The 24,925-nt window shown below is 40.4% G+C and overlaps 1 protein-coding gene across 6 annotated transcripts; it reads left to right on the plus strand.

Annotated features, from left to right (window-relative positions):
* Nucleotides 1-248: 248 nt before the first annotated feature.
* RABGEF1 (RAB guanine nucleotide exchange factor 1) lies at nt 249-24,727 on the plus strand. Of its 6 annotated transcripts, none has more exons than XM_055716549.1 (11): nt 249-366; nt 10,631-10,816; nt 13,218-13,384; nt 14,434-14,553; nt 16,688-16,708; nt 17,619-17,788; nt 19,381-19,462; nt 20,260-20,392; nt 20,788-20,879; nt 21,248-21,504; nt 22,517-24,727. In XM_055716549.1, the coding sequence occupies exons 2-11, from the start codon at nt 10,638-10,640 to the stop codon at nt 22,913-22,915; spliced, it is 1,620 nt and encodes a 539-aa protein (XP_055572524.1). In that variant the 5' UTR covers nt 249-366; nt 10,631-10,637; the 3' UTR covers nt 22,916-24,727. The 6 variants fall into 6 exon arrangements, with proteins under 6 accessions (XP_055572524.1, XP_055572532.1, XP_055572535.1 ...); XM_055716557.1 differs by having other exon boundaries at nt 17,622-17,788; XM_055716560.1 differs by lacking the exon at nt 16,688-16,708.
* The last annotated feature ends 198 nt before the right edge of the window (nt 24,728-24,925 follow it).

Genomic DNA, 24,925 nt, shown 5'->3' on the forward strand with positions numbered 1-24,925 from the left:
ATTTCTGTCTACAGAGGCTGCCGGGCTGTCCCCTCCGGGCAGGGCTCAGCCCTGAAGGCCCCAGCGGCTGCGGGAGGCGGGGGGGCTGGGGGGGCAGGCAGCGAGGACCTGGGGGAAGACGCGCAGGGCCGCGGGTCTGAGCCCGGTTCCAGGCGGTGTGTGACGGTACCGCGCCCCCCCGCCCCGAGGCCTGCCGGGCCCCGCGGCCGCCCCTCGCTGCCTTCCGGGAAGCGGCCCGGCCCCCGGAAGTGAGGACACACCCGCCGCCGCCGAGGGCAGCAGCGCCGCGCCGCTGTGAGGGGAGCGCCGCCGCGGGAGGAGCGCGGAGCGGGAGCGGCGGGTCCCCCCTGCCGCCCGGGGCAGCCGGTGAGCCGCGGCTCCGGGCCGCTTCGCTTCTCGCTGAGGGGCCGGGGGGGCCGCCCGGGGGCTGGGCTCGGCCCGGCTGTGGGCTCGGCTTCCCCACCGGGGGCTGCCCGGGGGTTGTGCCGCTGGGCCCGGCTGCGGGCTCGGCTTCCCCACCGTGGGGGCTGTGCCCGGCTACGGGTAGGTTTTCCCTGCCGGGGGGCTGCCCGGGGACTGTGCCGCTGGGCCCGGCTGTGGGCTCGGCTACCCCGCCGCGGCAGCTGTGACGATGACAGCTCGGTGGCTGCCAGTCTGTCGTCTGTGCGTCCCCTCCTCCTCTCCGCCGCCGGTCGTTATAATTGTGTGACTCTCGGTGGCAGGGGCGGCTGAACCCGGGCCCCGCCGCCTCAGGCCCCGCTCCCGGCCACTCTCCTCAGGGAAGGGGCAGGCCGGCCCCCGGCGGCCCGGGGCTTGCCATACGGAGAGACTTATTAAACCAGCTTCCTCCGTGTGCACTTCCTAAGGTGAAAGGCTTTTTTAATTATTAATAATTTCTTAATTCTCTGGGCGTGTTTCAGTGGTCAATCAAGGTGAAGGTGTCACCGATAACGTTCTAATACAGCCCCTCCGCCTGCCCGCCCGCCGCGTTCCTTGAGGGCCGAGGGGGTTTTGCCCCTTTGCTTGTAAGTATTACGGCAGCATGGCTTCTCCTTGTCAGCCTGGGGGTTGGAGGCCTTGAAACTCAAAGCTTGGAGGGTGTCGGAGGTGCTGAGCAACACCTTTCGAGTGCCTTTGTGAGCGTTTGTCACCGCGCACCCTGTGCGGTGTTCGGGCTGCTCCCTTGAAGCAGGGAGTGGCAGCATTTTCAGAGGGCGGCAGGCACCAACTGATGGATGACGCGCTTGAAGCAACAAAAAAAATTCTCCTCAGGCGTGGTTCCGCACCCTTTTAAATCCTAGCGGGCTGCGGTGACTTGGTCTGTGGCAGGGGCACCATCGCTGGTGTGATGGATTGACTGAGGGGGTTCTTGGGAATAAAAAGTTTTTTTGGGCTGAGTGGGGCCCTGGTCTGGCCCGGTGCTGGGAGTTGGTGGCACTGCACAGTTCTGGAGAAAGGGTGGCATTTTGGAGGTTGTGATTTGAATGTGTTGTTTGGTAAGACTTGGCGTACTTTCCTTCTTTGATCTCATGGTCACAGAACTGTTTTGGAAGCTGCGCTTTGTGTTGGCAGTTCCTAGTGCAGTGCCCTGGGATGTGTACTGAGCAGCTCCTGGTCCGTCAGTTACCTGAGACTCCTTTGGGACTAATGACCGATCGGCATAGAAGGACATAGAGTTTTCCAGGAACAGTACTTTACTTGGAATTGGATATGTGGCCTTCTGGACATGGTTACACAAGCGTTTTGCAAGGAGGAGGATTAGGAAGAGCATTGTAACTCTATGGAGTGCTCTGCTGACAAAAACCCAAACCAACACACAATAAAAGTGAAGAATAGGACATAAAGGAAATTATACCAATTCGTAAGATCACTTTACAGAACAATCTATGGTAATAAGCTTGAAGATGGTTCATGATTCTGGAATTTAATTGTGTTTTGCAATGTTACCTAAGCTAGAACAGTCTCTTAACTCCTGCCTTCCCCTCCTGATGTTTGCTGTATAATCCCCAGTTATTGCTATCGTCCCCCCCTTGTGACCTAAAGCGAAACCTAAAAGTCATGCTTGTGAAGTCCTATTAAAGTGCTGTCAGTAACAAGTCAGGTATGAAGTGCAAAAGATGTTTTGAAGTTTTTCTCTGAGCAAACTTAGCTTTCATCTGTATCCAGGTGAGTGTGGTTGACATTTTGGCAAAACCACAGAGCATGAAGAAGCCAATCGCTGCTGGTTCTGAGGAGATTTTAGAAGTTTTAGCTAATCGTCTTCATATTCTTGAATTCCCAGTCAAGCAGTACAAAGCGGTTTTTAGATGTTTCTTGTGATTTCATTTAAAAGTGCAGTTATGTGTCACATGCAGATGGTGAGACACAATCTCTTGGTTCATGAGTGCATGCTGCTCCTGGCTGAGTGGTCATTGCTGTGGGCAAATTAAGAATTTGATGTGGACAAACAAAACTGTAACTTAAGGTCTGTACTGATGTTGGAGAGGGGAAGCATGTCTTCACATGGAAGTGACTGGTGAGCTCTGTGGGTAGGGTGTTGGAGCCTCGTGGCCATTAGGTTTCAGAGGTTTGAAGTAGTGGCTGCAATTTCCCATCAAATTACAGTACCAAACAGTGCGGTTATTTTCAGGTGGGTGATCAGGATCATTAGTTAGCAGCCTGCCCTGTTTATACAAGGAAACAACTGCTACAGCTGAAATTTCTTGATTGCGAGAAAGATGCACATTAGAACTGTGAAGACTCATACCACGTATTTTGCAAAGATAGCAACGGTGTTTCCCAATTCCTAAGTTATCTAATGGCTTTTGTATTTCTGTTCATGAGTCTCCTAGATCATATTGCCCCACCCTTTCCTTTAGAGGAAATTAGCTCATGTGTAATTATCCTTCTGCTAATTACATGCCTGAATGTTTAGGGTTACACATGAATCACGACTCTTTCAACACTTGGGTGGCTCTTAATTTTGTGACATTTGGGTCAGTGGTTGCTCTTTGGAGATCTTAACTCGATCCCATCCTTCCACCTGCTCGGTTTTGATGTACTTTCTAACTTACCTCATAAATGTGTTTTCAGTAACTGAAGTTGCCTGTGCTTTTAGGTGGGACTCACAACTCTCTTGATCTGATGTGAAATATGGTGTACTATTCAGGCACTAGTGAGATGTAAACCAGCAACCTGTTACTGTAAGAATTGTGTGTTTGGAGACTTCCCAGTTTTTCTTCTTTTCCTGCTTTAAAATCCCATGCCTGGGGGATAGCCATTCGTGACTAGGCAGCTGCAGTGTGTGATACTGTGTGAGACATAGTGAACACTCTTTGGAGCACATCCTTTTTTTTTTTGGTTGGGTTTTTTTTGTGGTTTTTTTTTTGTTGTTGTTGTTTTTTTGTCTTGTTTTTTGCGGGTTTTTTTTGAGAAGAATCAGTTGTTCATTGAGTGGTGTGAATATTTAAACTTGAAGAATCAAGCCACGTTCGCTTCGGTCCAGTGGAAAGACTGGTGTAGGTTGTTGCTAATAGTTGTGCCAAGGTTTTTTTTTGAGAAATCTGTTGATTTCAGGGAGTAAGGTAAAGAGAATGAGGGGGGGAAAAGCAACACACAAAACATAAACCAAACCAAATGCAAAAGGAGGGATTCTGAAGTTAGGAACCTTTGTTTTGTTTTGTTTGTGGTCAGAAGTGTAGAAGACTGAAATAGGCTTCCCAGGTGTCAAAGACAGTTTCATACCCTTGTGCCAGCTTGCCTGTGTTAAGTCTGTTATGTGAAGTCTTTTCCTTTTTTTAGGTACGTTTAATGAACTTCGATACTGGTATTGAAACTTATTTACAGAACAGTCTTACAAAGTCACTGCTTTAATATGCAGAGTTATTTAGAAACTGTTTTTCATAGTTTGTAATAATTATAAATTGGCTTGTAATTGCCTGTTACTAAAGGTGTCTATAGATTGGTTAAATGAGACCCCTTTCTAATCCACTTTGATATGTGAACTTTTCCAACCAGCTCTTCCATCAGAGGTGACCTAAGCAATCCAGAACTGATAAATAGTTGATGAAAGAGTCAACAGCCTGTCGTGGCAGTGGTGCAGTCTGCATCGAAGGTAAAGGTATCTGCCTACTCAGTCCCTGGCAAGCGAGGCAGGTACGTGGTAGAAAGGAACAAGAAAAACAAGCTGGTGGTGTCTGAACTCTTGATAAATCTGTACTACTCCCAAAGCTTATTTCACACACAGTGCTTTTCTTGAAGCCAAAGCTGTGTCTGCAGTCTTTGGAAGCCCTGATGCATTATGAAAATGATCTTAGGTTTATTGCTGAAAAGAATGTGTTATGTAAGTGTAGTCTCTTTCATGTGTGTGTTAAATCAGCCCTTAGCGACAGATCCTATTTTGATGAAAGGAGCCCCTTTTTCATACCACATAAAAGCTAAGAATGCACTTGCTCTTTACTGTGACTGTGATACCTGCTTTAATAAGTTCACTGTGAATTTTTCCTGATACTTTTTAATCTGGTTTGTGGGAAAACTAGAATATAGAATTTTGTTGCTGTTGAGAGCTTTTGAGTCTGATACAAAAGGTACAACGTCCTGAAGCAGTAATTGCTGTTACTTCGGGATACTGACCAAAATGGCCTAAGGATTTGTGGACTTACAACTGGAGGAGGGAGCAGCTCTTGGAAACTTACAGCTAGTTTTGTGCTTTATGTAAGTGGCCTGCCTATCAAGAGATTACATGTGATCATCAGGTGTTGGCAAACTTTTGAGCCCTCTTATCCCATAGTTTTTAATTGTGAAATAGTACTGATTATGAAGATTTTGTCTTTAGTCCTGTGGGAATGTAATGGAAGATCATTAGAGAAAAAAGAAGTAAAATGAGATCTGGTTGCCTAATTCTGTGTCAGTGCAACCTGGTTAGTTCTGCACTGATCTTGGTGAACTTGGGTGTCTTTTTATATGAGCGGTCCAGATGCCAGAGACTGGACAGCCAGCCTGATATGCTGGGGACTAGACCCGTACAGGAATGTAGGCATCTAAGTTGGATGGAAGCGGGGTGTTGCTGCCAGTGTTTGGTGACTGTGGTAGATTGTGTTCTGGTGTTTGTAGCTGTTGCAGCGGTGTGTAGGGAATTAAGGTTGTAGATTGCAGTCTGCCAACGTTGTCTGAAGACTAAATGCTTAGATGGAATCCCTTTGATTTCAGTGTATCCCTATTGCTTCCCATGAGAAATGTGGGCTCCTAAGACCTGAAACTGAAGATCCTTGAAAACTAGACCATAGGGTTTTTTAAGCACCCGCATTCAATGAATAGTGTTGTACTTGAGGTCAGTGTAAAACATTGCTTAGAAAAACCGTTTCTTCTTTCCTCTGCTCTTCCCCTCAACTCCACCCCTGGCTGGCCTTAATGCTTATGGTTCTTTTTCTTTGATAATACTTGCAACAAAATGCATGTTTCCTATGTCTTAACTCTTTCTGTGTTTTCTTTAGTAAATTTTCAAAGGCAGATTGAAATATGTGGCTCAGGGAAAGTGATGTGGCTGTCAGCCAGCGGTATTTTGCAGAAAAGTTGGTTTTTCTGGTTTTGGCTCAGATGTCTGCTTCTATGACTGTGGTAACCGAAACCCTGTGCTGTTTGCACGTATGTTTTCAGTTGCAGCTTTGACAGAGTCACAGAGGAACTGTTGGGCAGACAGCTGGTTTATCCTTCCGAGAAAATTTATGTGAATTTCCATTTTCTCAAGTAAGCGCTATGGTTTATTAGATATTCTTCTTGGATGACAGACTTGACAGGAAAAATCTAGGGGTGTGGGCAAGAGACAAGAAACCTCTGAGCTGGTAATTGCACTTTTTCAAAAAAGTATTTGCTCTAAGTGAACAGGTGCTCAAAATACTACTGAATAAACTGAAAATTAGAGAAATCTAGGTACAACAGGAAAAATGTGTGGATAGGAAGATATATTAGATCTTCAGAATGAACTGCATTAAAGCAAGTATAAAGCGAATTTTGAATTAAACCACAGTGGGATGGGTTTTTTCATATGCTAGGCATCATAACAGAACTAAATATTCTAAAATGCTTATGAAAAAGCTACAGAAGGAGAACTGATCTGTCGTTAGAGACGTTTGGTGTGCAACCCTTCCATTATATCTAACATAATACGCGTCGTCTGCCTCATCTACCAACAGTGCACAAGTATTCACCTGCTCTTGATACCTCTGCAGTTTGCAAAAATAAAGCTTGGTGTCTAGAACAGCATGGAAAGCTGCAGCTGTGGGCAGCCGCTGCAGCTCGTAGCGGGTATGCTGGCAGGCCAGTGGGTACTGGCCTGGGAATGCATGTGGCAGTAAGACAAGGAGCTCTTTGGTGTCCTTACAGTCTAGTCCACTGTTAGCTGTGGTACAAATACGCTGATTGCCAGCAATGGGACAGCTTTCTGTGCTGCAGTTGTCCAGAATAAATCCCCTGTTGCAGTTGTCCAGAATAAATCCCCTGTTGCAGTCATGATGTAACAAAGTTTAAGAGCCTGGCTTTTTTCTGAACTTTTTAAAGGGGTGCTGCTAATTAACATAGATACTAACCTTTGATGAGATCTAGTACCGGTACAGAAAAGCTGAAAAGAAGATTCTGTATCATGGTGTTTGTGAGATGTGTAAGGAAGTGTATTTTCTGCTTTCCCTGATGATATACACAGCAGAACTACTTGAAGGACTTTGTTGAGCAAAGCAGGTATGAGTATACTTTAAATTAATTACAGGTGTTTGCTCCTGGGAGGGAGACATGGTGCTTCTTGAAGTTGTTGAGTAGTGTTTTATTTGGGATACAGCACATGTGAAAAGGATGTTTGGTGCAGTGCACCTCTCCAAATTGTACTAGTTAATTTTATTTGAGATCTGATCTTCTGGTACTTTGTTACCCTTCTTGATTAGATGACTTTTTAATCTTTTTTTTTTTTTTTTTTTAATGTGGAAGTTTGTTACCTTCCTTACTATTGTTTTCCTGGCTTCTCACTGGTGAGGCAGTGTGAAAGCTGTTCAGAGTTGCCTGCCAACCTCTCTGACTCCAGGAGAACAACAAATTTGCTCTTTCTTTTTAGATTATGTTACTCAGAAGTGAGCTCAGGTCGTGAATGAAAATAAGAGGTCTGACCATGCAAAATAAGTGGTGTGACTGTGCAAATACACTGAGGAGTTGATCTTTGAATAAAGAGTGATACACCCTTAGCTGGAGTGGGAGAGAAGGAAGTAGAGAAAGAAAAAACGCATTTTGGACACTCAAAAGTTCCAACAAAACATTTTTAGGAATGGAAGATCATAAAGTACACAGAGATTTAGTTGCAGAAAGTTGACTTGAGATGCATTTTTCATATTCAATTTATTAAAACTTGTTGAGTTATTCTGTTTGTTAAAATATAAATGTTGACCTGCAAAAATTGGCTCTGAAACTTTTTTTGTAGTGGCTGTATGTCTTACAGCAGAGGCATTCTGCTTCCTTCAAAGTGCAGCATGGGATTTCTTCATACTGATTCAGGGTGACCTCTTTCGTCCCTGGATCTGAAACCGATGTAACTGCAATCGAAAATGCTTGAAGGGGAGGAGACAGAACAATTTGATTTCTAGTGCAGCTGTTTATGAACATCTCCTGAAAGCGTGCAAAAAAAAAAAAAAAGAATCTGGCTACTAAGAGACTGCTTTGCTTACTCCAGGGAAACCTCCTGAACTGTGACACTAAACAGAACCTTATTTTTAGTTCTGATGTACACAAAGGCTAGTGGGATGCCAAGGCACTTGTGGCACTAGTGTGTGGCTACTCTGTGGATACAGAAAGCTAATGTTTGTGCGTCTGTATAGAGATAGTGAAAGTGCGCAGCTGGTGCAGAAACAGTATGCTGTTAAGCTCTCAGAAAGCAAGACGTTGATGTGAGGTAGAAGCAAGGTCATCTCTTTAATTCTGCTCCTTTAGTTTTTGAAAAATCTTGAGTATCTGAAGCACGGTGCTTTTGAATAAGAACAGCAAACACTTGAACTTGTGAAATTGGCTTACAGACTGCAATTGCCAAACTGTTGTAACTTACTCCGCTGTAGTGGGTGATAGGATCAGGGATGTTATTTCCTTGGGTGATAGGGATCGGTGTAAAATTTCTCTGAAGTGTTTGTTATGAAAATTTTTTGATCTGTTGTGTCTGTATAGCTAGCTCCCTGTAGTTTACAACAAAAGCATTCAGACGGATCAGCTTTACCATTAATGGCAGTATTGAAACTTTTATGCATGGTGGTTTTTTCCAGTACAGGCACCTGCAATAGAAGTCTCTAATCAAAATGCTGCTGCAGCCTCTGTTTTTAGGAAGTGGTCTTTAAACTGGATCAGAAGCAATTGGAGAGTTTCAAGCTTTTGCTTCCCCATTCTTTTCAGAATTGGTGATAAAGGGCATGTGTAATGCTCTGAGAATGGGCTGTGTTTGCAAATACTGCCAACATGCAGTTTCTGTCCCAGGCTGTGCAGTTGACAAACACTTGACGTTTAATTTCTGGTCTGGTAGATAGATTGTCAGTCAGCAGATCTGTGTGCCATTATAGTCAGCATAAAGACCTTACTTGAGGAATCAGAAAATGAAGGTAGTACAAAAACCAAATTATTTTTGTGATAGCTTATTTTCCTCTGTTAATTGTCCATATGGGAATGAAGTAAAGCGCTCTCAAGTATTTAAAATCTAGTTGTTCTATTTTGCTTTGCAAAAGCGCATTAATGTCTGTTTAGCTGTCAGACTTTTCTGTGGGAAAGAGAATATTCAGCTGCTTTCCATCTATATAAATGAGAAAATGTGTGTCTATAAAATATGCCATTAAGAAACTGATTCCCTCAATATACAGGTCTCTACAGTGAAACTATTTTAGATTATTTTTAGGAACTCGTTTCTTTCAAAGATAGAAAAGATGTTAGTGGAAGGAGTCTTAATACTTACATAAGATGGAATATTTAATTTGTTCACCCCTCAGAGAAAATCATATGTGTTTCCTGTTACTTTACTTAAAATAACTTGTTTAGATTAATGGGAAATGTTAATCATTATCAGTCTTTTAAAATGGTTGATCTTATGTAATTCTGCTTGGAACAAAATAGCTGTTACTTCCTATAGCAGAAAAAACTACCTGTGGTACTGACAGCTGTGCATATCATGTCTGTTCCACTGGATGACCCAGAGAAGAGTGTGGGGCTCCTCCTGAGACTGTTGTGTGCAGGAGCTTCCAGGGGTGAGTAACCTCTGCTGGGCAGAAACATGAGCAACCAGAGGTCCACATTCCTCAAACATATGAATGTAGGGGTCATTATGGATCTCAGAGGAAAACAAGATTACTCTTGACAATTACTGATGTTCTTCAGTTTAAGAAAATCACTTTTCATCTTGCTTTCCGTACATTGCATCCCAACGTGTGTTCTGTTTTCCTTGTGTGATGTTAAGTAATGTGCCGGAGGCGAGGGCAGGGTCTTCAAACTGTGGGACAGTGTTGGTTTAAAAATATTCTGGTTTTCCTGTTGGAGGAAGGATGTCCTAGGGACACTTTTGGTTATGAATGTGAGAGCAAGAAACTGAATTGCCAAAGGGCTTGCTTGGCTTATGCAAAGCACTTTCTGCTGAGGATTGCAGGAAGAAAAAGGGGCTGGATTTGCTGACAAAGACCTGCGTTCCAGTGCCTTGCTGTGATATTTCTGGTGTCTGTGTGTGTCAATATTGCAAACCGAATGTTAATGTTTTAATATACAGACCTTAAACTTGCAAATGCAGGTGATCCTGTGCTGCTTTTCTCCTAAAATGAATCCAGCATTTACAATTAGAACAGATTAGTAGAAATGCCCTTGGGAGCAAGCTGGCACGTGGGATGGTTTCTGTCAAGCAAGAAAAGAAAGAGGAGGGGTGGAACATTGGAAGACAGGCTCTGCGCAGTGGTGGTGTAGGCATGAGAATAAATCTTTTTGTGCAGTTTCTATATAGAAATTCTATAGAGCTGTGCTGTATTATAGACACCCAACTTGACTCTGAAGTAACTCGAGTACTGAAGGAAATGGAGATGTGCCTCATCTATGTTAATGTCCCCTGCTGGGTTAGCTGTGATACCTGACTGTGCTGTGAAGACATACTCTTTGAGGCCAAAGATACGTTACCTAAAGCCTCACCCGTGTGATTCTTTGCAAAGACAGTCTCAGCCTCAATACAAACCTGTTTACGTTTTGCCCCTTACTCAGTTTGCTTCCTTAGTTGGTGACTGTAACTTTCTCCGTTTCTTTTTTCCTCCATTGATTTGTGCCTCTGCGACTGTTGGAATAATGTGCTGGTGAGATCAGAGACTTGTGCCTTTTTCCACATGTGTACGTAGCTGCGCGACTGGTACTGCTGGCCTGCCCTGGGCCAGCTGTCTCGTGCTGTTTGCAGGTCAGAGCTATGCAAACACATCCCAATGCTGCAGTTGGCTTTGGGGGCTGTGTGGTTATATAACTGTGCCCTTCCTCCTGTAGCCTTTATTTTGTTGCTATGGGACTGTTAAATAATTAAAACAGGTGACTTCTCTCTAAAAGGCAAGCCTTCAAAAGAAATTATTTCTGGCAGGCCATTATCATGTTTCTGTCTTGTAACCCTTCTCTCTTTAAACAGGAAGAAAATGAACCTGAAATCTGAACGCAGAGGAATTCACGTTGATCAGTCGGAGCTACTGTGCAAGAAGGGATGTGGTTACTATGGCAATCCTGCTTGGCAGGGATTTTGCTCCAAGTGCTGGAGAGAGGAATACCATAAGGCCAGGCAGAAACAGATTCAAGAGGATTGGGAGCTGGCAGAGCGGTAAAGAGCCCTCTTCATTGGTTCATCTTTTACAGTAGAGTGACTTCACTGAAGACTATTCCTGTCTCCTATTTTCTAGTCCTATGTGCTCTGGCTCAGTTTCATCATAAGTTCTCAAATTTGACCTTTCCAGCAGGAATAAAAATCTTCCCTTTGATGCAAAGATGAATATTTATGACATTCTAATTTAAGAGGTTTCAAAAGAAAGTCTGCGAAGTAACAACTGTAAACACCCTCCAACGTCTCAACAAATACTTTGACCTAATTTGCATAGTGAAATCTGTAATTCTGACTAGCAGTTGGAAGGGTGAAAGTGACAATTTTGATTAAAACACCTCTGCCTCTGGAGATTGCAGTTATTGTCTTGAATATAGTCATTGCAATGGTTTTACATTTCAGCTACTGATTCAAAAATGGGGTTTAGTCTTGTCTGTGGTCACTCATTCAAAGTTATGGTTAAGGGTTAAACCCAAAAGCATCAAAGCTTTAGCATTAATAATTTAGGTAATTTTTCTAAGCGTGTATTTTCTGCAAAGCAGTCTAGTTTTCCAGGTGTGATAAATGCTTGACTCTGAAAATAGGTGCTCAAAGAAATCTATGCTTGCGTGAGAAACGCTTGCATGCTTCTCATGCTTGCATGAAAAAACAAGAGCAGCTACAACTGCTTTTTGTTGGATTTGGGTCAAAGCACAAGCATTATCCACTGCCTGAAATACTGCAAAACATCCTCTTTGTACTACGGCAGTCCTTTTTGTCACTTCCAGGTGTGAGTTACATGACATCCACTCAGAATTAATTGTTTCAGGGCTATGTGGATTTCTTGAGATAGAAGAGCATCTAGCTGTTTATGGAGTTGATGGGCAGTTGACACGAGCTGGCCAAGATGTTTGTTCATATTGACACAGATTCTCTACATACACTTACCTTAATGTGTTAGTGGTGTATGCCAGAGCTCTAGGAAGAAGTACAAATGCCAGAGAGACCTGACTGCACTTGAGTTTGGAACCCTTTGGTGAACTTGAGCTACCTAGTGGTATGTTAACCAAGGTCGTTGTGGGGGAAAGAAAAAAAAAAAAGGCGTTAAGTTCACTGTTGACGTCAGCCTGCCTGAAGCAGGTGACATCTTTGGAAGCTCTGTGAACTTGAGCTGGGTCCATACTGTTGGTTATAGTTTGGAAGCCCTAAGTTTTCCGATACCTAAATACCCTAGACCTTCTTACCTTAGGCCTCGAAGTAGTTTGTTTGCTTTTAAAGTTCTCTTTACTGTCTGGCACTGGAACAGATGAACTGCAAGGAAAGGTAGAAGGAAGTGCTTGAAACCTTTTCTAGCCTAACCAGAAGGTGCCAGGTAAGCAGTTGAGTACAGTACAGAGGACGTGTAATTTTTTTTTCCTATGCCATAAATTTGGCTTAAACAGTAAAAATCTAAGTATTGAGTTGATAGTTACACTGTCAGTCTTACAACGTCTGTGGACAATGAAGTGGGTCATTTAAGGACTTCTTTAATAAGTAGCTGTTCAGTAGGGAGATGCTAAAGGCACAGATAAGCTGTGATTGTTGTAGTGAACAGACAGGCTTGTCAGCACAGATAAGACACAGTTCCTACCTCAAGAGACTGCAGATGCATGACCATTTATGGTCCATCCTGAGCTGGATGGATGTTCAAAGAAAATTGCCCTTCAAGATGCTAAAAGGTTGAGCAATGTAATTTAACCTATTTTAATCCTCCTGCATAGGAAGAAAAGTAGCTGTTGAAGGATCAGTATGTTTGCCCTCCCCTACTTTGTGCATGTATGTTAAAAGATGGGCTTGGTCTTTGCAAACCACCCATCAGTGTTGTAGTGAAGTGGTTTGCTTCATTCATTCATTCAAACATTCGTATTACCAAGACTTTGAAAACAAATTATGACGACAATGATCTAGTTCCCAGAATATTTCTGAGATTGTGGCAGGGTATTTCACTTGCTCAGCTGTGAGCCGCAGTTTTTATCTTCAGTAAGATGGTAAGGGGTTGCCTGTGGGTAATAGGTTGTGAAACTCGGAACATGATGGCAGGGAGGAAGGCAAATGAACCGGTTATTGGAAGTTCTTCCATAGTCTTTCCCCTCACCTCTACCTTTGTGGCATGAGGGGAAGGTGACCATGATTATACTTCAGTCCTCTCTCTTTTGACCGTACTACTTAATCTTCCCTAGTCATCTTGAGCTTTCCCTCATTTTTGCCATTGCAACATGGAAAGAGCGGACGTAATGTAGTGAAGCTTTGCTAGGAAGCAAGAAATTAAGATGGACACAGAGGAGAATTAGCATGTCAAATGAGTAATTAATTTATTACACAGGAAATCAGCTTATTTGTGCTGGTTTTAAGCACTTAAATTAGACTTAACTTTTTCTAATTCCAGGCTTCAGCGTGAGGAGGAAGAAGCATATGCCAGCAGCCAGAGTACCCAAGGAGCACAGTCACTGACCTTTTCAAAATTTGAAGAAAAGAAAACCAATGAGAAAACACGAAAGGTCACTACTGTGAAGAAGTTCTTCACTGCTTCTTCCAGAACAGGAGCTAAGAAGGGTAACTCTCCTTTGTTTCTAATGGTTCTGTTCAACAAATTAAGTTAGAAAGTGTTTTTGATGGATGTATTGTGCTAAAAAGCAGAGTAGCGCTCTGTGAGTTGTTAAAAAGTTGGAATAATGATGCTTCTGGAGAGCGATTGCTGTATGTGAAGTCTTACTGAAAACCCAGAAAGACGTGAGCGTTTGGGTGATGCCAGATGTATTTTAAATAGACCATTGCACTTCTAAACCTGTGGCCGTGTTTGTGTTATACAGGAGTTCTTTCATTCAAGTGTAGTATAAATGTGTTCTTGGTGGGGGTCTACCGCTGCACTGCTGAGTGGAAGTATCTTGTTCATATGATGCACATTCTTGCTAGATTTGTGAGTCAACCATAGTGTGATGCTGTGGTTTCGTTCTTGAAGGGGAACTCTTCCTGAAGAACGCAGGAGAAAAGGTACTGGGTGTCAGTCACCTCTAACAAACTGCTATCTCTAAATGTGATAGAAATGCTGATATAAAATATGAGATGATGCTGCCATAATGGATCATTTTGACAGCTTTAATGGAAAAAAGGAAATGTGTAAGCAAGGGTGCCTTTAAATGAAAATAAATGAGAAAGGGAACTTAGTTGTGTTTATGTGTATGTGGGTTGTGATTGTCAAGTTTGTGGTTGGCTGAATGTTTATTCTACAGCATGTGGTACAAGTAAGAATGGTTCATGGCACTGAAGTCTTTGCATAGCAATAACTTATATGGGCAAAACCTGAAAAATGCTAGGCTGTGGAGTAGCCATTTCAGAAGAAAAAGCAACATTAATTTATCTTAGCCTTATAGGCGATGGATTTCCGTAATAAGAAATTCTAAATATGTCTGAATTTCATCTTAGAATTTGTCTTGGTGCATGGGCAGCATTTGGCTAAATGAGGCATTCAGCTGTGTAGTAAAAACTTTTTTTTTTTATGTTCATTCTTCTCACTTTCCATATTTTCTTTATTTATCCCCTTCACTGTCTCTCCTGACATGCTCCCACTCTTGGTGTCTTGCTTGCTTTTGCATTTATTTCAGTGGCTCAAGAGAAAATCGTTAAGCAAGGACAGCTTGGGAGGGAGCGAAATGCTGATAACATTCTCAGGGATTTGAAGGAGATTTTTACTCCCTCCTGGGAACTGGCTTCCCCTACTGAAGGTAATGCAGCACAGCTTGAGCAAGCTGTCTGCTTGATTTTAGCAAGCTTACTTCTTGGTTGGGCTTTGCAAAGTACAAACTAGGGTTGTGCCAGTTATAACATGTGCTGTTGAATATGAAGATGGCAAAAGAAGCAAGTCCAGCATCTTGAGGTAAACTTGAATCTCTAAACCAATTCTGTGCTTTTTGGCAGGGAGAATATAGGAAGGAATAAAGGTGAAGCTTCTTTTGAGTTTTACTTTAGGATGGCATTTGAAGGATTATGCAGTTTCAGTAAAATAAGAATTTTGTAAGAAGTAGCTACTTCATATTTTTATCAAAAAATAATGCCAGGTTGCCATTATAAATCTGATTATAAGTTGAAACTAGTTCAATTTAGTAGTTCACACTTCAAGAACTCTTGCATTCTCAAAACATCTCCAGATGTTTGTTATATTAATCAAGAAGACAATTTCATAGCAAGAGAAGACATACTAGTTTCATTTAAACCAAAAGGATACCGAAACTCTGGATGCAAACAGCTTTAGGATCTTGTCCTATGCTATTTGGTTGGAATTCTGATATGTTCTCCTGACTAAAGAAATTGTGAAGATGTACAATTCTTTATTTTGCAAATTAGATGAAGATGATGAATGGGTGTGTATAGTAGAGCTAATGACAAACCCTTTTTTTTATATTCTTGGCTTGGACTCAGATCCACGACCATGGCACAACCATAGTGAATCACTGGAGTGCTAATGTTCTGCTGTGACAACTAGCATTTTTGTAGAATGCCTTGAGAAAGATTTTAATATTAATAGTGTTTATTCTTTGTAAAGGTGATCCTTTCTTAACTCTTCCCATGCTCGCTCTTTTCATTTTGGCATATCTCCTCTACTAGGTTCTCTTTAACTTATTCAAATGGAATTTCTGTTCTGATAATCAGCTTCTTTTTAGTTAGACTTAATTCTTTCAAAGTACATGGCAAAGGTGAAAATATTTTGTTACCGAAAGTACGTTTGTTCCTGCAGTCCTTAGTAATCAGTGCATGTTCATTTTCCTTAAATCAGGATTTTAACATAGAGATTACTGAAGTTGCAACATTTCTGAGTGACTACATGTAAGTTTTGGTGGGACTCATTAAAAAGACAGTTCATTCTAACATTCAATTTTTAACATCATGCCTACCTCAACAGTAATTTGCCTCAGTTGACTACATCTCTCTAGTAACTAAAAAATAATCTATTTTAAATTTGTGACTGAAAAAATCATATTCATGTTCCTTAAGGTCAAATAGCAGAATGAAGTTCATTATTTTTATAATATAGTGAACTCAACGCTGAAGTAAGTAAATAAATCTTCAACTGTTCTTTGAACTCAGTAATTGATCTTGGAAAAAACATTTTATAATTCTGCCCTTTCAGAAGTGGTAGCATTTTTTTTTTCTTTATTATTTCCAAACTATGCTTTCTGCTTAACTGGTTATGTAGTACTAAATGTGATAAATTTAGATCAACCTATAGTAATGGTTGCTGTTCAGCTTGAATACTATACAAGCATTCTACTTTGGATCTTGGGTATAAAGAAGACTGGAGGAAATCCCTCTGGAAAAGTGCTCTTGTGTAACTAGAAAGGTGATTGAATCGTATTTTCTATCTTGATTGCTACAGTTGAAATTTAAATCTTTGCAAAACCATTTTCCATTCTTATGAGTTAAATGCCATAGACGTTGTAATGGTACCTGACCACGTTATTATCCAGAGAAGCTTATGCTGAAGTGTAGAGGTCCTAACAAGTCTTGTGCTTTGGTCAGATGATCGGTGCTTGTTAGTCACTGGATTGTACAGCTTTGAATTTACTAAAGTGCTGCATCTCTTTAAAAGCAAGTAACAAACAAACAGATGAGCTACCTCAAGTCCAAATTAAACACACCGAGTTAAATACCCCAATCCCATTTATTTCCTTTTACTTTGGAGTTCTGCATGTATGCTTATTGAAACAAGGACTGTTGTGTTGTGCATGTTAATATTTTCAGATTTAAAGGTATGTTTGTATCGTGTTGACCATGAATATTTTCATGTTTTCTGTCTCTCTGCTGCTTGCTTTTCATCATATTCATTTACATCATCTCTATTCAATCCTTCATTTTGAACAGTGTTGGCTGGCAAGTTGAAAGGTGGGTGAACTAAACTTGGGTAGCGAAGGTGTTGGATCAGTCCAATTAACTTGCAACATGCCTTGGAAAATCAGATGTGTTTGTGTGGAGAAATTCTGTGGTTGCAGCTATATAAACTTGCATCCAGTGCTGTGTGCAGTCTGTGTTCCTGCCTCCTTCCTGAGTGCCAAGGAAGTTCTTCCTTGAACAGACGCGGTGCTTCTGCTCTTGCTGAAACACAAATGGCCAAGTTCTCATTTGCACTGCAGGCGTGATTCTGTGGCATCTGCAGCCTAGCAAGGAAGGGCTGCTGCGTTTGCACCAACCTTGTGCTCCCTATTCCTTCTCTTGCGCTGCTCCTGCTCCTGGGAACTGGTGGGAAGCCAGCCTGGGGAGCTGATCAAGCTGAAAAATACCCCCAGAAAGAGACGCTAATTTCTGACTAGGACTGCCCCAAACTAGTACTCCCTGAGCTACTTCATGAGCCAGCTGAATGAGTACTTGTGTTGGTGCAAGCAGAGGAGCAGGAATGTAAAAGTGAGGGAGAATGGAAAAGGGACCACTCCATTATCTTTAACTGCTACAGAATTCCATCTGGAAGCCTTGATTTTATGGAGATATCTTACCTGGGAATGAAAATGTAAGAAATCCAAAAGCAAGCCCGTGTTACAGTAATCTCCTAATACAATAAAAAGGCCATTCGTGTAAATGGGTATGTGGCTATAAATGTTTCACTTCAGTGGAATACTCATTTTCCTAGAGTTCTGTTCCATAATATCCAGCTTTTCCCTAGTAAAGCTGGAGAAATAAATGCTCGTTCATCTGCACAGTTGAAAAAAAAACAACTTGAAGTTCTAAGACATGTTAAATGCTTCCTGAATTCATCCATCAGTGTAAAAAAAGCTAATCTGATGTGCCCAAATTTTCTCAGCAGAGATCCAAGAAGCCAAGGCTCCCAGCCCTTCTATAAACCGGCAGGCTAGCATCGAGACAGATCGAGTATCCAAGGAATTCATAGAATTTCTCAAGACATATCATAAGCCTGGACAAGATATCTATAAGCAATGTAAACTATTTTTGGACACAATGAATCATAAAAGGGTAAGTTTTACATGCCTTTCATATAAAATAGGGAAATTAGGGAGAGAAAGAAAAAAATGCTGCATTTCTTCCAGCAGTTTGTTCTTTATATATTGTACACAGGAATCGAGCTGATAAACTTAGCCAAATGATCTAGTGGCAGTCTTAAATTTGGAATGCCTTGCTTTTTGATGTGGTATGTGACAAAAGAAACCCTCCAGCCCCGGTATCTCGGGTATCCTGAACGAACTTTCCTTTGCATCCCAAATAAATTAGTTCGGAATAAATCCCACATAGTCTGTTGAACAAACAGTTTTCTAGTTCAATATGACTTGTGGAAATTATGGTGTATTACATAATGAGTTTTTAGATATCTTAAGTCTAAAAAGTTACTAAAAATTACAGAATCAACCCACATATCTCCTTTTCTTTGAGGAAAGGGAACTTGACTGTGGTGGGGTTTTTTAATATGGAATAAGAGTTACATCTTAATTCTCCATTAAAAAAAATAAAAATGAAAATTTAAAATTAAAAAGATGAATTAATGTGTGTGTAGTGCCACCTATGGTTGAAATGAGTCAGTGTTCAGCACACCTCTTTTTCTTCCCCTACCTTTCTTATTTATTATGTAGTCGCTGAAATTACATCCTCAAATTTGACTGTAAATTAAAGGGAGTTCTGATGGAATCTTGCATGCCGTTCACTTTGAAAACATCTTGGAGGTGTTTTTTCTTTTAAAACTGATTCATTCTGAGCATAGAGTTTGTGAAAATAGTGTGTAGTTGTTATTGGTTAAAAACACTGAAGGTACTCTTACTTCCTGATTCCTTGGCAGTTCGTGCTAGTCAAAAAGAAGTGTTTGTCAAAACATCCTGTTTGCTACTACGTGTAAACCAGGCCTAAAATGCAGCATTGCCATCATTGCTGAGACTTTGTGTGCAGGATAACTGTCTAGTTTTTGGCCTTAGAGAATTCAGAACTAAGTTCTTTCTCCATTTTTTTTTTTTTTTTTAATGTATGGTTTTATGTTGCCATTTAGTGGTGAAAAGTGACTTGATCGGTAAAGTTAATTTTAACTCTTCAAACCTCTGTGGTGTTCTTCAGTAGCTCAGTTAGTTAATGTCCAAAAGAAGGTGTTGTTTTCACAAATAACATTGTGAAGCTATTTCATAATAACTTCATTGTTAGAGGTCTATTGTATTGATATTCTTTCAAATTATGGTTTATGTTCTCAGTTTTTTGATATACTGTAATCTTCTAAAAAGTTAGAGACAAAACTGGGAGCAAGGATTCTGCTTAATAGTCTGCATTATTTTGTTGCTGTTACTCAGGGATGGGGGGCAGGGGGAAACAGCATTGCACTTGTCCAATTCCATTGCTGCTATAAATCTGTTCAGCAAAGAAACATGAGTCTTTCACATGTTAGAGCCAAGTACGTCTTGGTTTCTTATAATTTTTGAATATGATTTAGCCAACATAAACACCACTGACAATACATTTGCATTCTCAGACTGTTACTGCAGCTGGACGCTTTCCTTAAACAAAAACAAAACATCAGAGGCATTGCTGCCATTTCTTCCACATATGCACACTTAATCCGTTTTCTGTTACAGGACTTAAGTATTGAGGAGCAATCTGAATGTGCCCAGGACTTCTATCAAAATGTAGCAGAGAAATTACAGACACGTTGGAAAGGTACCGTGCTCCTCTTCCTCATATCTTCTGTTGAAAAAGTAATGATTTGAGCATAAAGCCTCTTGCATTTTCAAGTAAAAAGAAAGCGTTCCTAACCAGCTTTCAGAAATGCTATTAAAGAATTCTAGTACCATAGAACTATTCCCAGCAGCACCAGTTCTATAAAGTTTTGCAGTCTGAATTACTTGGTTTTACAGGTTTTTCTTAAACTCTCAATTAAATGGGGTCCAGTTGTTTTCATTTCTTGTTCTAAATTCAACACCATTTGTTTAAAACTGAAGTTGAATGTGTAGTCTCTACCCAATTAACAGACTGTGAGCCTTACATTACACTGTAATGCATAAGAAGCCAGTGAGGGGGAGTCTTTCTGTTGTGGACTGCTTTTATGTGCCTGGTATGTAAGTGGCACAGCTTAAACATACCTGGGGATTTTGTTAGACCTAAACAGGAACGGAGGACTTGGAAGACTTGACTGGATTTATTCTCAAAGACTGTATTTTCAAGCAATGTTCTTGTAAGCTACAAGGAGCTGAACCTGATTTGTGTGTTGAATGTGCTTCGTTGTGAACCTGTGCATGTACTGACTTTGGCATGTCACTGTGCTGTTCTCACCACTGTAGTTTTACTTCTGCTGTAGAGAGTGAAAATACTCCCAATATATCCATTCTTCATTAACTCAGGTTAGCTCAAGTTAGTAGCACTGATTCAGTGCTGTTAGGACCAACTTGTAATAAATCTTCACAAGAGCCACAGAATATTTTATTTAATGTATTGGGGCTGGGATTTGTACCTTTCAGTGTCCCCTGAAAAGGTTGAGAAAGCAATGGATCAGATTGAAAAATACATTATGACTCGACAGTATAAATATGTCTTTTGCCCTGAAACGACTGATGATGAGAAGAAAGATCTTGCTGTCCAAAAGAGAATCAGGTGAGTCTTTCAAAAATGGCTGAGTAATCTGCAGTCCTGTAAACGAGCTCTGGATCAAGCATGTTAAAAATCTTTTGCTGTGCACATAAAAATGGCAAGCTTTTTAACCAAAAGTGTTAAAAGCACTTTATTTAAGAAACAGAATGAAGAGAATGAGTAATGAAAGCGACTAAATTAGGAAAACTAATTGGTTTGCTTTTGTTAAATTATAGCAAAGAAAGAAGTGTTTTTTCTGGAAATAAATTACTTCAGTGGAATAAACTAGCTTATGACTGGATTGGTGCCTCATTTACACAAAGCACTCCTTGTGCCTTGAATTCAAGAACCAGCTGGTTTCAAACACCTGAATGTTACTGGCACAGAACAGTTTAATTTTTTTTTTTTTCTTGTCATAGGGCTTTGCATTGGGTAACTCCACAAATGCTGTGTGTTCCTGTCAATGAAGAAATTCCAGAAGTTTCTGATATGGTCGTAAAAGCAATTACAGGTTTGTGAATGATGAAGTTTACAATTACAACTTTAAATTTCTTATGTCTTGCTCATAGACGTTGTTTTCTGCTGTCATCAGAAGGGGTCCAGGCTTTTAGATTTGCAGGAACCTTTGTGGTATTGGACTAGTATGTTACCTGTGAAGCAGGAATAACTTTTCTACTACAGAAGTGTTTAGGCTTATCTGATCTATTTGAAATACTTGGACTGAACCAAGAAGTGGTTGAATAAACAGATACTTTTGTGGAACAGCAAGCACCAGGGATAAAGATGATGCAATATTAGTTTTGTCCAGTAAGTGTTCTACTCATTCAGGTGTCTTGATTACTATGGTTTTAATGATTTGAGAACCTTTTTATCTTACAGATATTATTGAAATGGATTCAAAGCGTGTCCCTCGTGATAAATTAGCATGCATCACCAAGTGCAGCAAGCATATATTTAACGCTATTAAAATCACAAAAAATGAACCAGCTTCTGCTGATGACTTTCTTCCAACACTTATATACATTGTTTTGAAGGGAAACCCGCCCCGTCTGCAGTCTAATATCCAGTATATAACACGCTTCTGTAATCCAAGCAGGTTAATGACAGGAGAAGACGGCTACTATTTTACCAATCTGGTAAGTGCAGGAATAGTGTTGACATTTTGTATAAAACTGTCTTTTATTTGGATGTAGGAATTCCCAGTAAAGGCAAACACAGCATAACACAGAAGGAAAATTAAAACTAATCTTACAAACAGTGGTTGAGGTTAGTTAGAGTACAGCAAGTTCTTTTGCTTTGTATTTCCTCACTTTTCCTTCTCTGCTTTCCAAACCAGACAGTGCTTTGCATTCTTTGTAATATTAAACTCTTTTATTTGAACAGTCTGATGCTAAGACTTGGGTATATTTTTATTCTGTGAGTAGATAAGTACTATTTGTTCATAAAATCCCAAGTTTGGACTGCGCAGATGTTATGGATGCAAAGTTCCCCATGTAAGCCCATCAGAGTTTTGTCTCTTCAAGGGACTTTAACCTGTGGAGGTAAATGGGCTTTTTAAAGCTTCTGCAGGAGGCATTTGTTGGTGTGATTGTGTACCTTAGAAGGAATTACGATTAAGAACTTGGCTTCTCTGCACTTCATTGTAAAGCAATTTTTGAGGGAAAATACGTAGTTGAATGAAATACTTAAAATGTTAGAAATTCCTTTCAGTAGGAGGAGAGCATCTACAAGGTAAGATGGGCTTTCACATTCCTTCCTTCAGAAGAGGAATAGAGAACATAGCAGATCTCTGCTGAGCACATTATTAAATATTTATACAGTGCTTTTGTCTAGTTGTCATGTTCTTTCTGTTCTCTCACCTCCAAAATGCCGTGACCCTGAGGTTTGTAACGTACGTTATCCGGTGGGTCAGTACTGAAGTGGTGTCCTTCCTGTATTGTTCTCAGAGTTTTCAGCTTCTTTAGACTTTGGGGAGAGGAAAGAGGCATATGAACTGTCTGATGTATTTAGCTTCTGGAAAAGCTCTTTAGGAGCAATCTGTTGAGACATTAAATAAAACAGTTACTGATTTAACAGCAGGATAAAATAAAATGGAACACATACATTCCAATCTGCAATGCGCAGTGATACTTTCTCTTTTCTTTGTAGTGCTGTGCTGTGGCCTTCATTGAAAAACTGGATGCTCAGTCTTTAAATCTAAGCCAAGAAGATTTTGATCGTTTTATGACTGGGCAGACATCCCCAAAGAAGCAAGAATCTGACAGTTTTTCACCTGATGTGTGCCTGGGTGTTAAGCAAATGTATAAAAACTTAGACCTCCTATCTCAGCTGAATGAGAGACAGGAAAGAATTGTCAATGAAGCCAAGAAGCTTGAGAAAGACCTGATAGATTGGACTGATGGAATTACAAAGGAAGTCCAAGATATTGTTGAGAAATATCCTTTAGACATAAAACCAAAAAATCAAGCCTTAGCAGCGATTGACTCTGAAAATGTGGAGAATGACAAGCTGCCCCCACCACTGCAGCCTCAGGTTTATGCAGGGTAATTATCAGTGTTAACATTGAAAAGCATTATTATCTTCACCTAGTGCTATCTGCTACTTGGGAAGGGAAGTAAATTTAAGGCTAAAAAAATCAGATGAGCTTAAATCAGTACATTTTTAAAGGTACATTTTTTTTGTTAAGTGTAATGACTTGTATTTATTTTAGTCAAGTAGATTTCTATTAGGCTTTTGTGGGTTTTTGAACTGAATTTAAATTTTCTACACAAACCGATGTAATTTTTAAGCAACACTAGTCCATTGACATCTTTCCTGAAAGCTTCCTTCTAGGCATGCACTTACTTCTTTTTAATAATTAGTTTAACTTGAATTTGAGTTCCAGCAGAAACTCAAAAGGTACCAATGTTAGTCTGAATTTATTCTGTAGCTGTAAAGATTAAATATATATTGTAAAATATGTAAAATTGTAAATAGATTTAAAAATCTAATGTTTCAGCTGTGCATGACATCTTGTGTGTGTGTGAAAATGATATAAAAGTATTCATTTTAGCACCTTTCAGTTAAATCATATTGCAGTATAAAGGCAAGCACACTGTTAGTGTTTCAGTAAGCTAGATGGTATAACTGATGAATTCCAGTCAGAGGAGGATATTGTTGTAATGATTTGAAAACTTGACACCCATCTCAATCTACTTTGTTAAAAAAAAGAAAAAAGTTATTTAAATATGACATTTCTTCATGTAAATGTTCTTTCTGCTTTGTCAGTACACCTGATGGCTTTCAGTGGTGCACGTAAGTGCTGATACTACTGCTTTTGAAGAGAGTGTTGAATCAGGCTTCAGAAATGGGAAGAAATTTTAGGTTTAAAAATTGCATAATGTGGAACAAAAAAGGGGTGGGGAGGGGCCACTGCAAGAGATGCACCAGAAGTGGCTTTCTTTTCTGGCATTGCCTAGTAATTTCCATCAGTGGGCTAGGTCTTGATCGCTTTTTTGACAATCCTGGTAGATAAATAAGTTGATATAATTAGAGGCTGCTTTTTAGAAGCATGAGTCGTTGCTCTGAGCAGAAAAGTGCACTCTGTTTTCACAGAACACCAATTGTCTGATCTTCAGCAACCCTCTTTAGCAAAGGGGCTTCCCTTGCTCTCAAGCATTGAGCATCAAGGTAAATGTCGCTTTGTCACTAGGAGTTTAGATCAGTGTATTTCAAGTTAAGTATACTAGCTCATTCTGCAAAAAGTAACCTCTTGCAATATAACTTTTTTATGCCAGTGAAACATTTTATATATCATTTGAAATATCTTCCAGTTAATCCAGTCTGCCATTATTTGTTTGTGTACCTGAGATATCTAACATAAAGCTACTTAGCTTGAACCACTTTTAAGCAATGTTAAAATCTTACTATCAAGGAGGAAAGTACCTACCTCTTTATTATGTTCCACTGCTTTAAAAACACTGTTGTTTTAAATTTGCACTGCAATAATTTCAGACCACAACTGTGATTTGTCCCTTTTTTTGTCAAATGTATTTAGCCTTATGAACTATGCATTATTCCCAGTGTTTCAGAGATAACCAGCTACCCAAAATTCCACTGCTGAAGTGAAGCAATGAGCTAATCAGATGATCATAAGAAATTATTTAATGTATCCATGTCTCACAGCGCCCAAGTTGCTTAGGATCTGACCAGTGCTTGCAGTAAAGTCTTTTTTTTTTTTTTTTTTTTCTTCTCTCTCTATAAACAGTAGGTGCTAATTCTGATGTCCAGGTACACAGGTTTTCCTGAGGAGGGGTGGGGGGAAAGCAAACTTTTAGCTTTTGTGATAATTGCCATGTTTAAATAAAAGTGTGTACATTATACCCTTGTTAATGAGTTTCTAAAAATCTCGTCACTGGGTTTTGTTGTGCCGTTAATGATTAATGTGCATATACAGTGCTGCTTCTGCATTCTCTGTGTTTTGAGAGAGACATTTCTTAGCCATTCAAGCGCAAGTCTTAGGTAACAATGTCTTTTTCTTTGCAGAAGGATCATTGTAGTCATTAAATAGTTAAGAAT

This window comes from Falco cherrug, chromosome 1 (genome assembly GCF_023634085.1).
Source record: "Falco cherrug isolate bFalChe1 chromosome 1, bFalChe1.pri, whole genome shotgun sequence".
Taxonomy (NCBI): domain Eukaryota; kingdom Metazoa; phylum Chordata; class Aves; order Falconiformes; family Falconidae; genus Falco; species Falco cherrug.

Coding starts and splice junctions, on each gene's coding strand:
- RABGEF1 (XM_055716549.1), top strand. CDS start 10,638: ATGAACCTGAAATCTGAACGCAGAGGAATTCACGTTGATCAGTCGGAG. Junction 20,393..20,787: donor GCTGTCCAAAAGAGAATCAG/GTGAGTCTTTCA, acceptor TTCTTGTCATAG/GGCTTTGCATTGGGTAACTC. Junction 20,880..21,247: donor GGTCGTAAAAGCAATTACAG/GTTTGTGAATGA, acceptor TTTATCTTACAG/ATATTATTGAAATGGATTCA.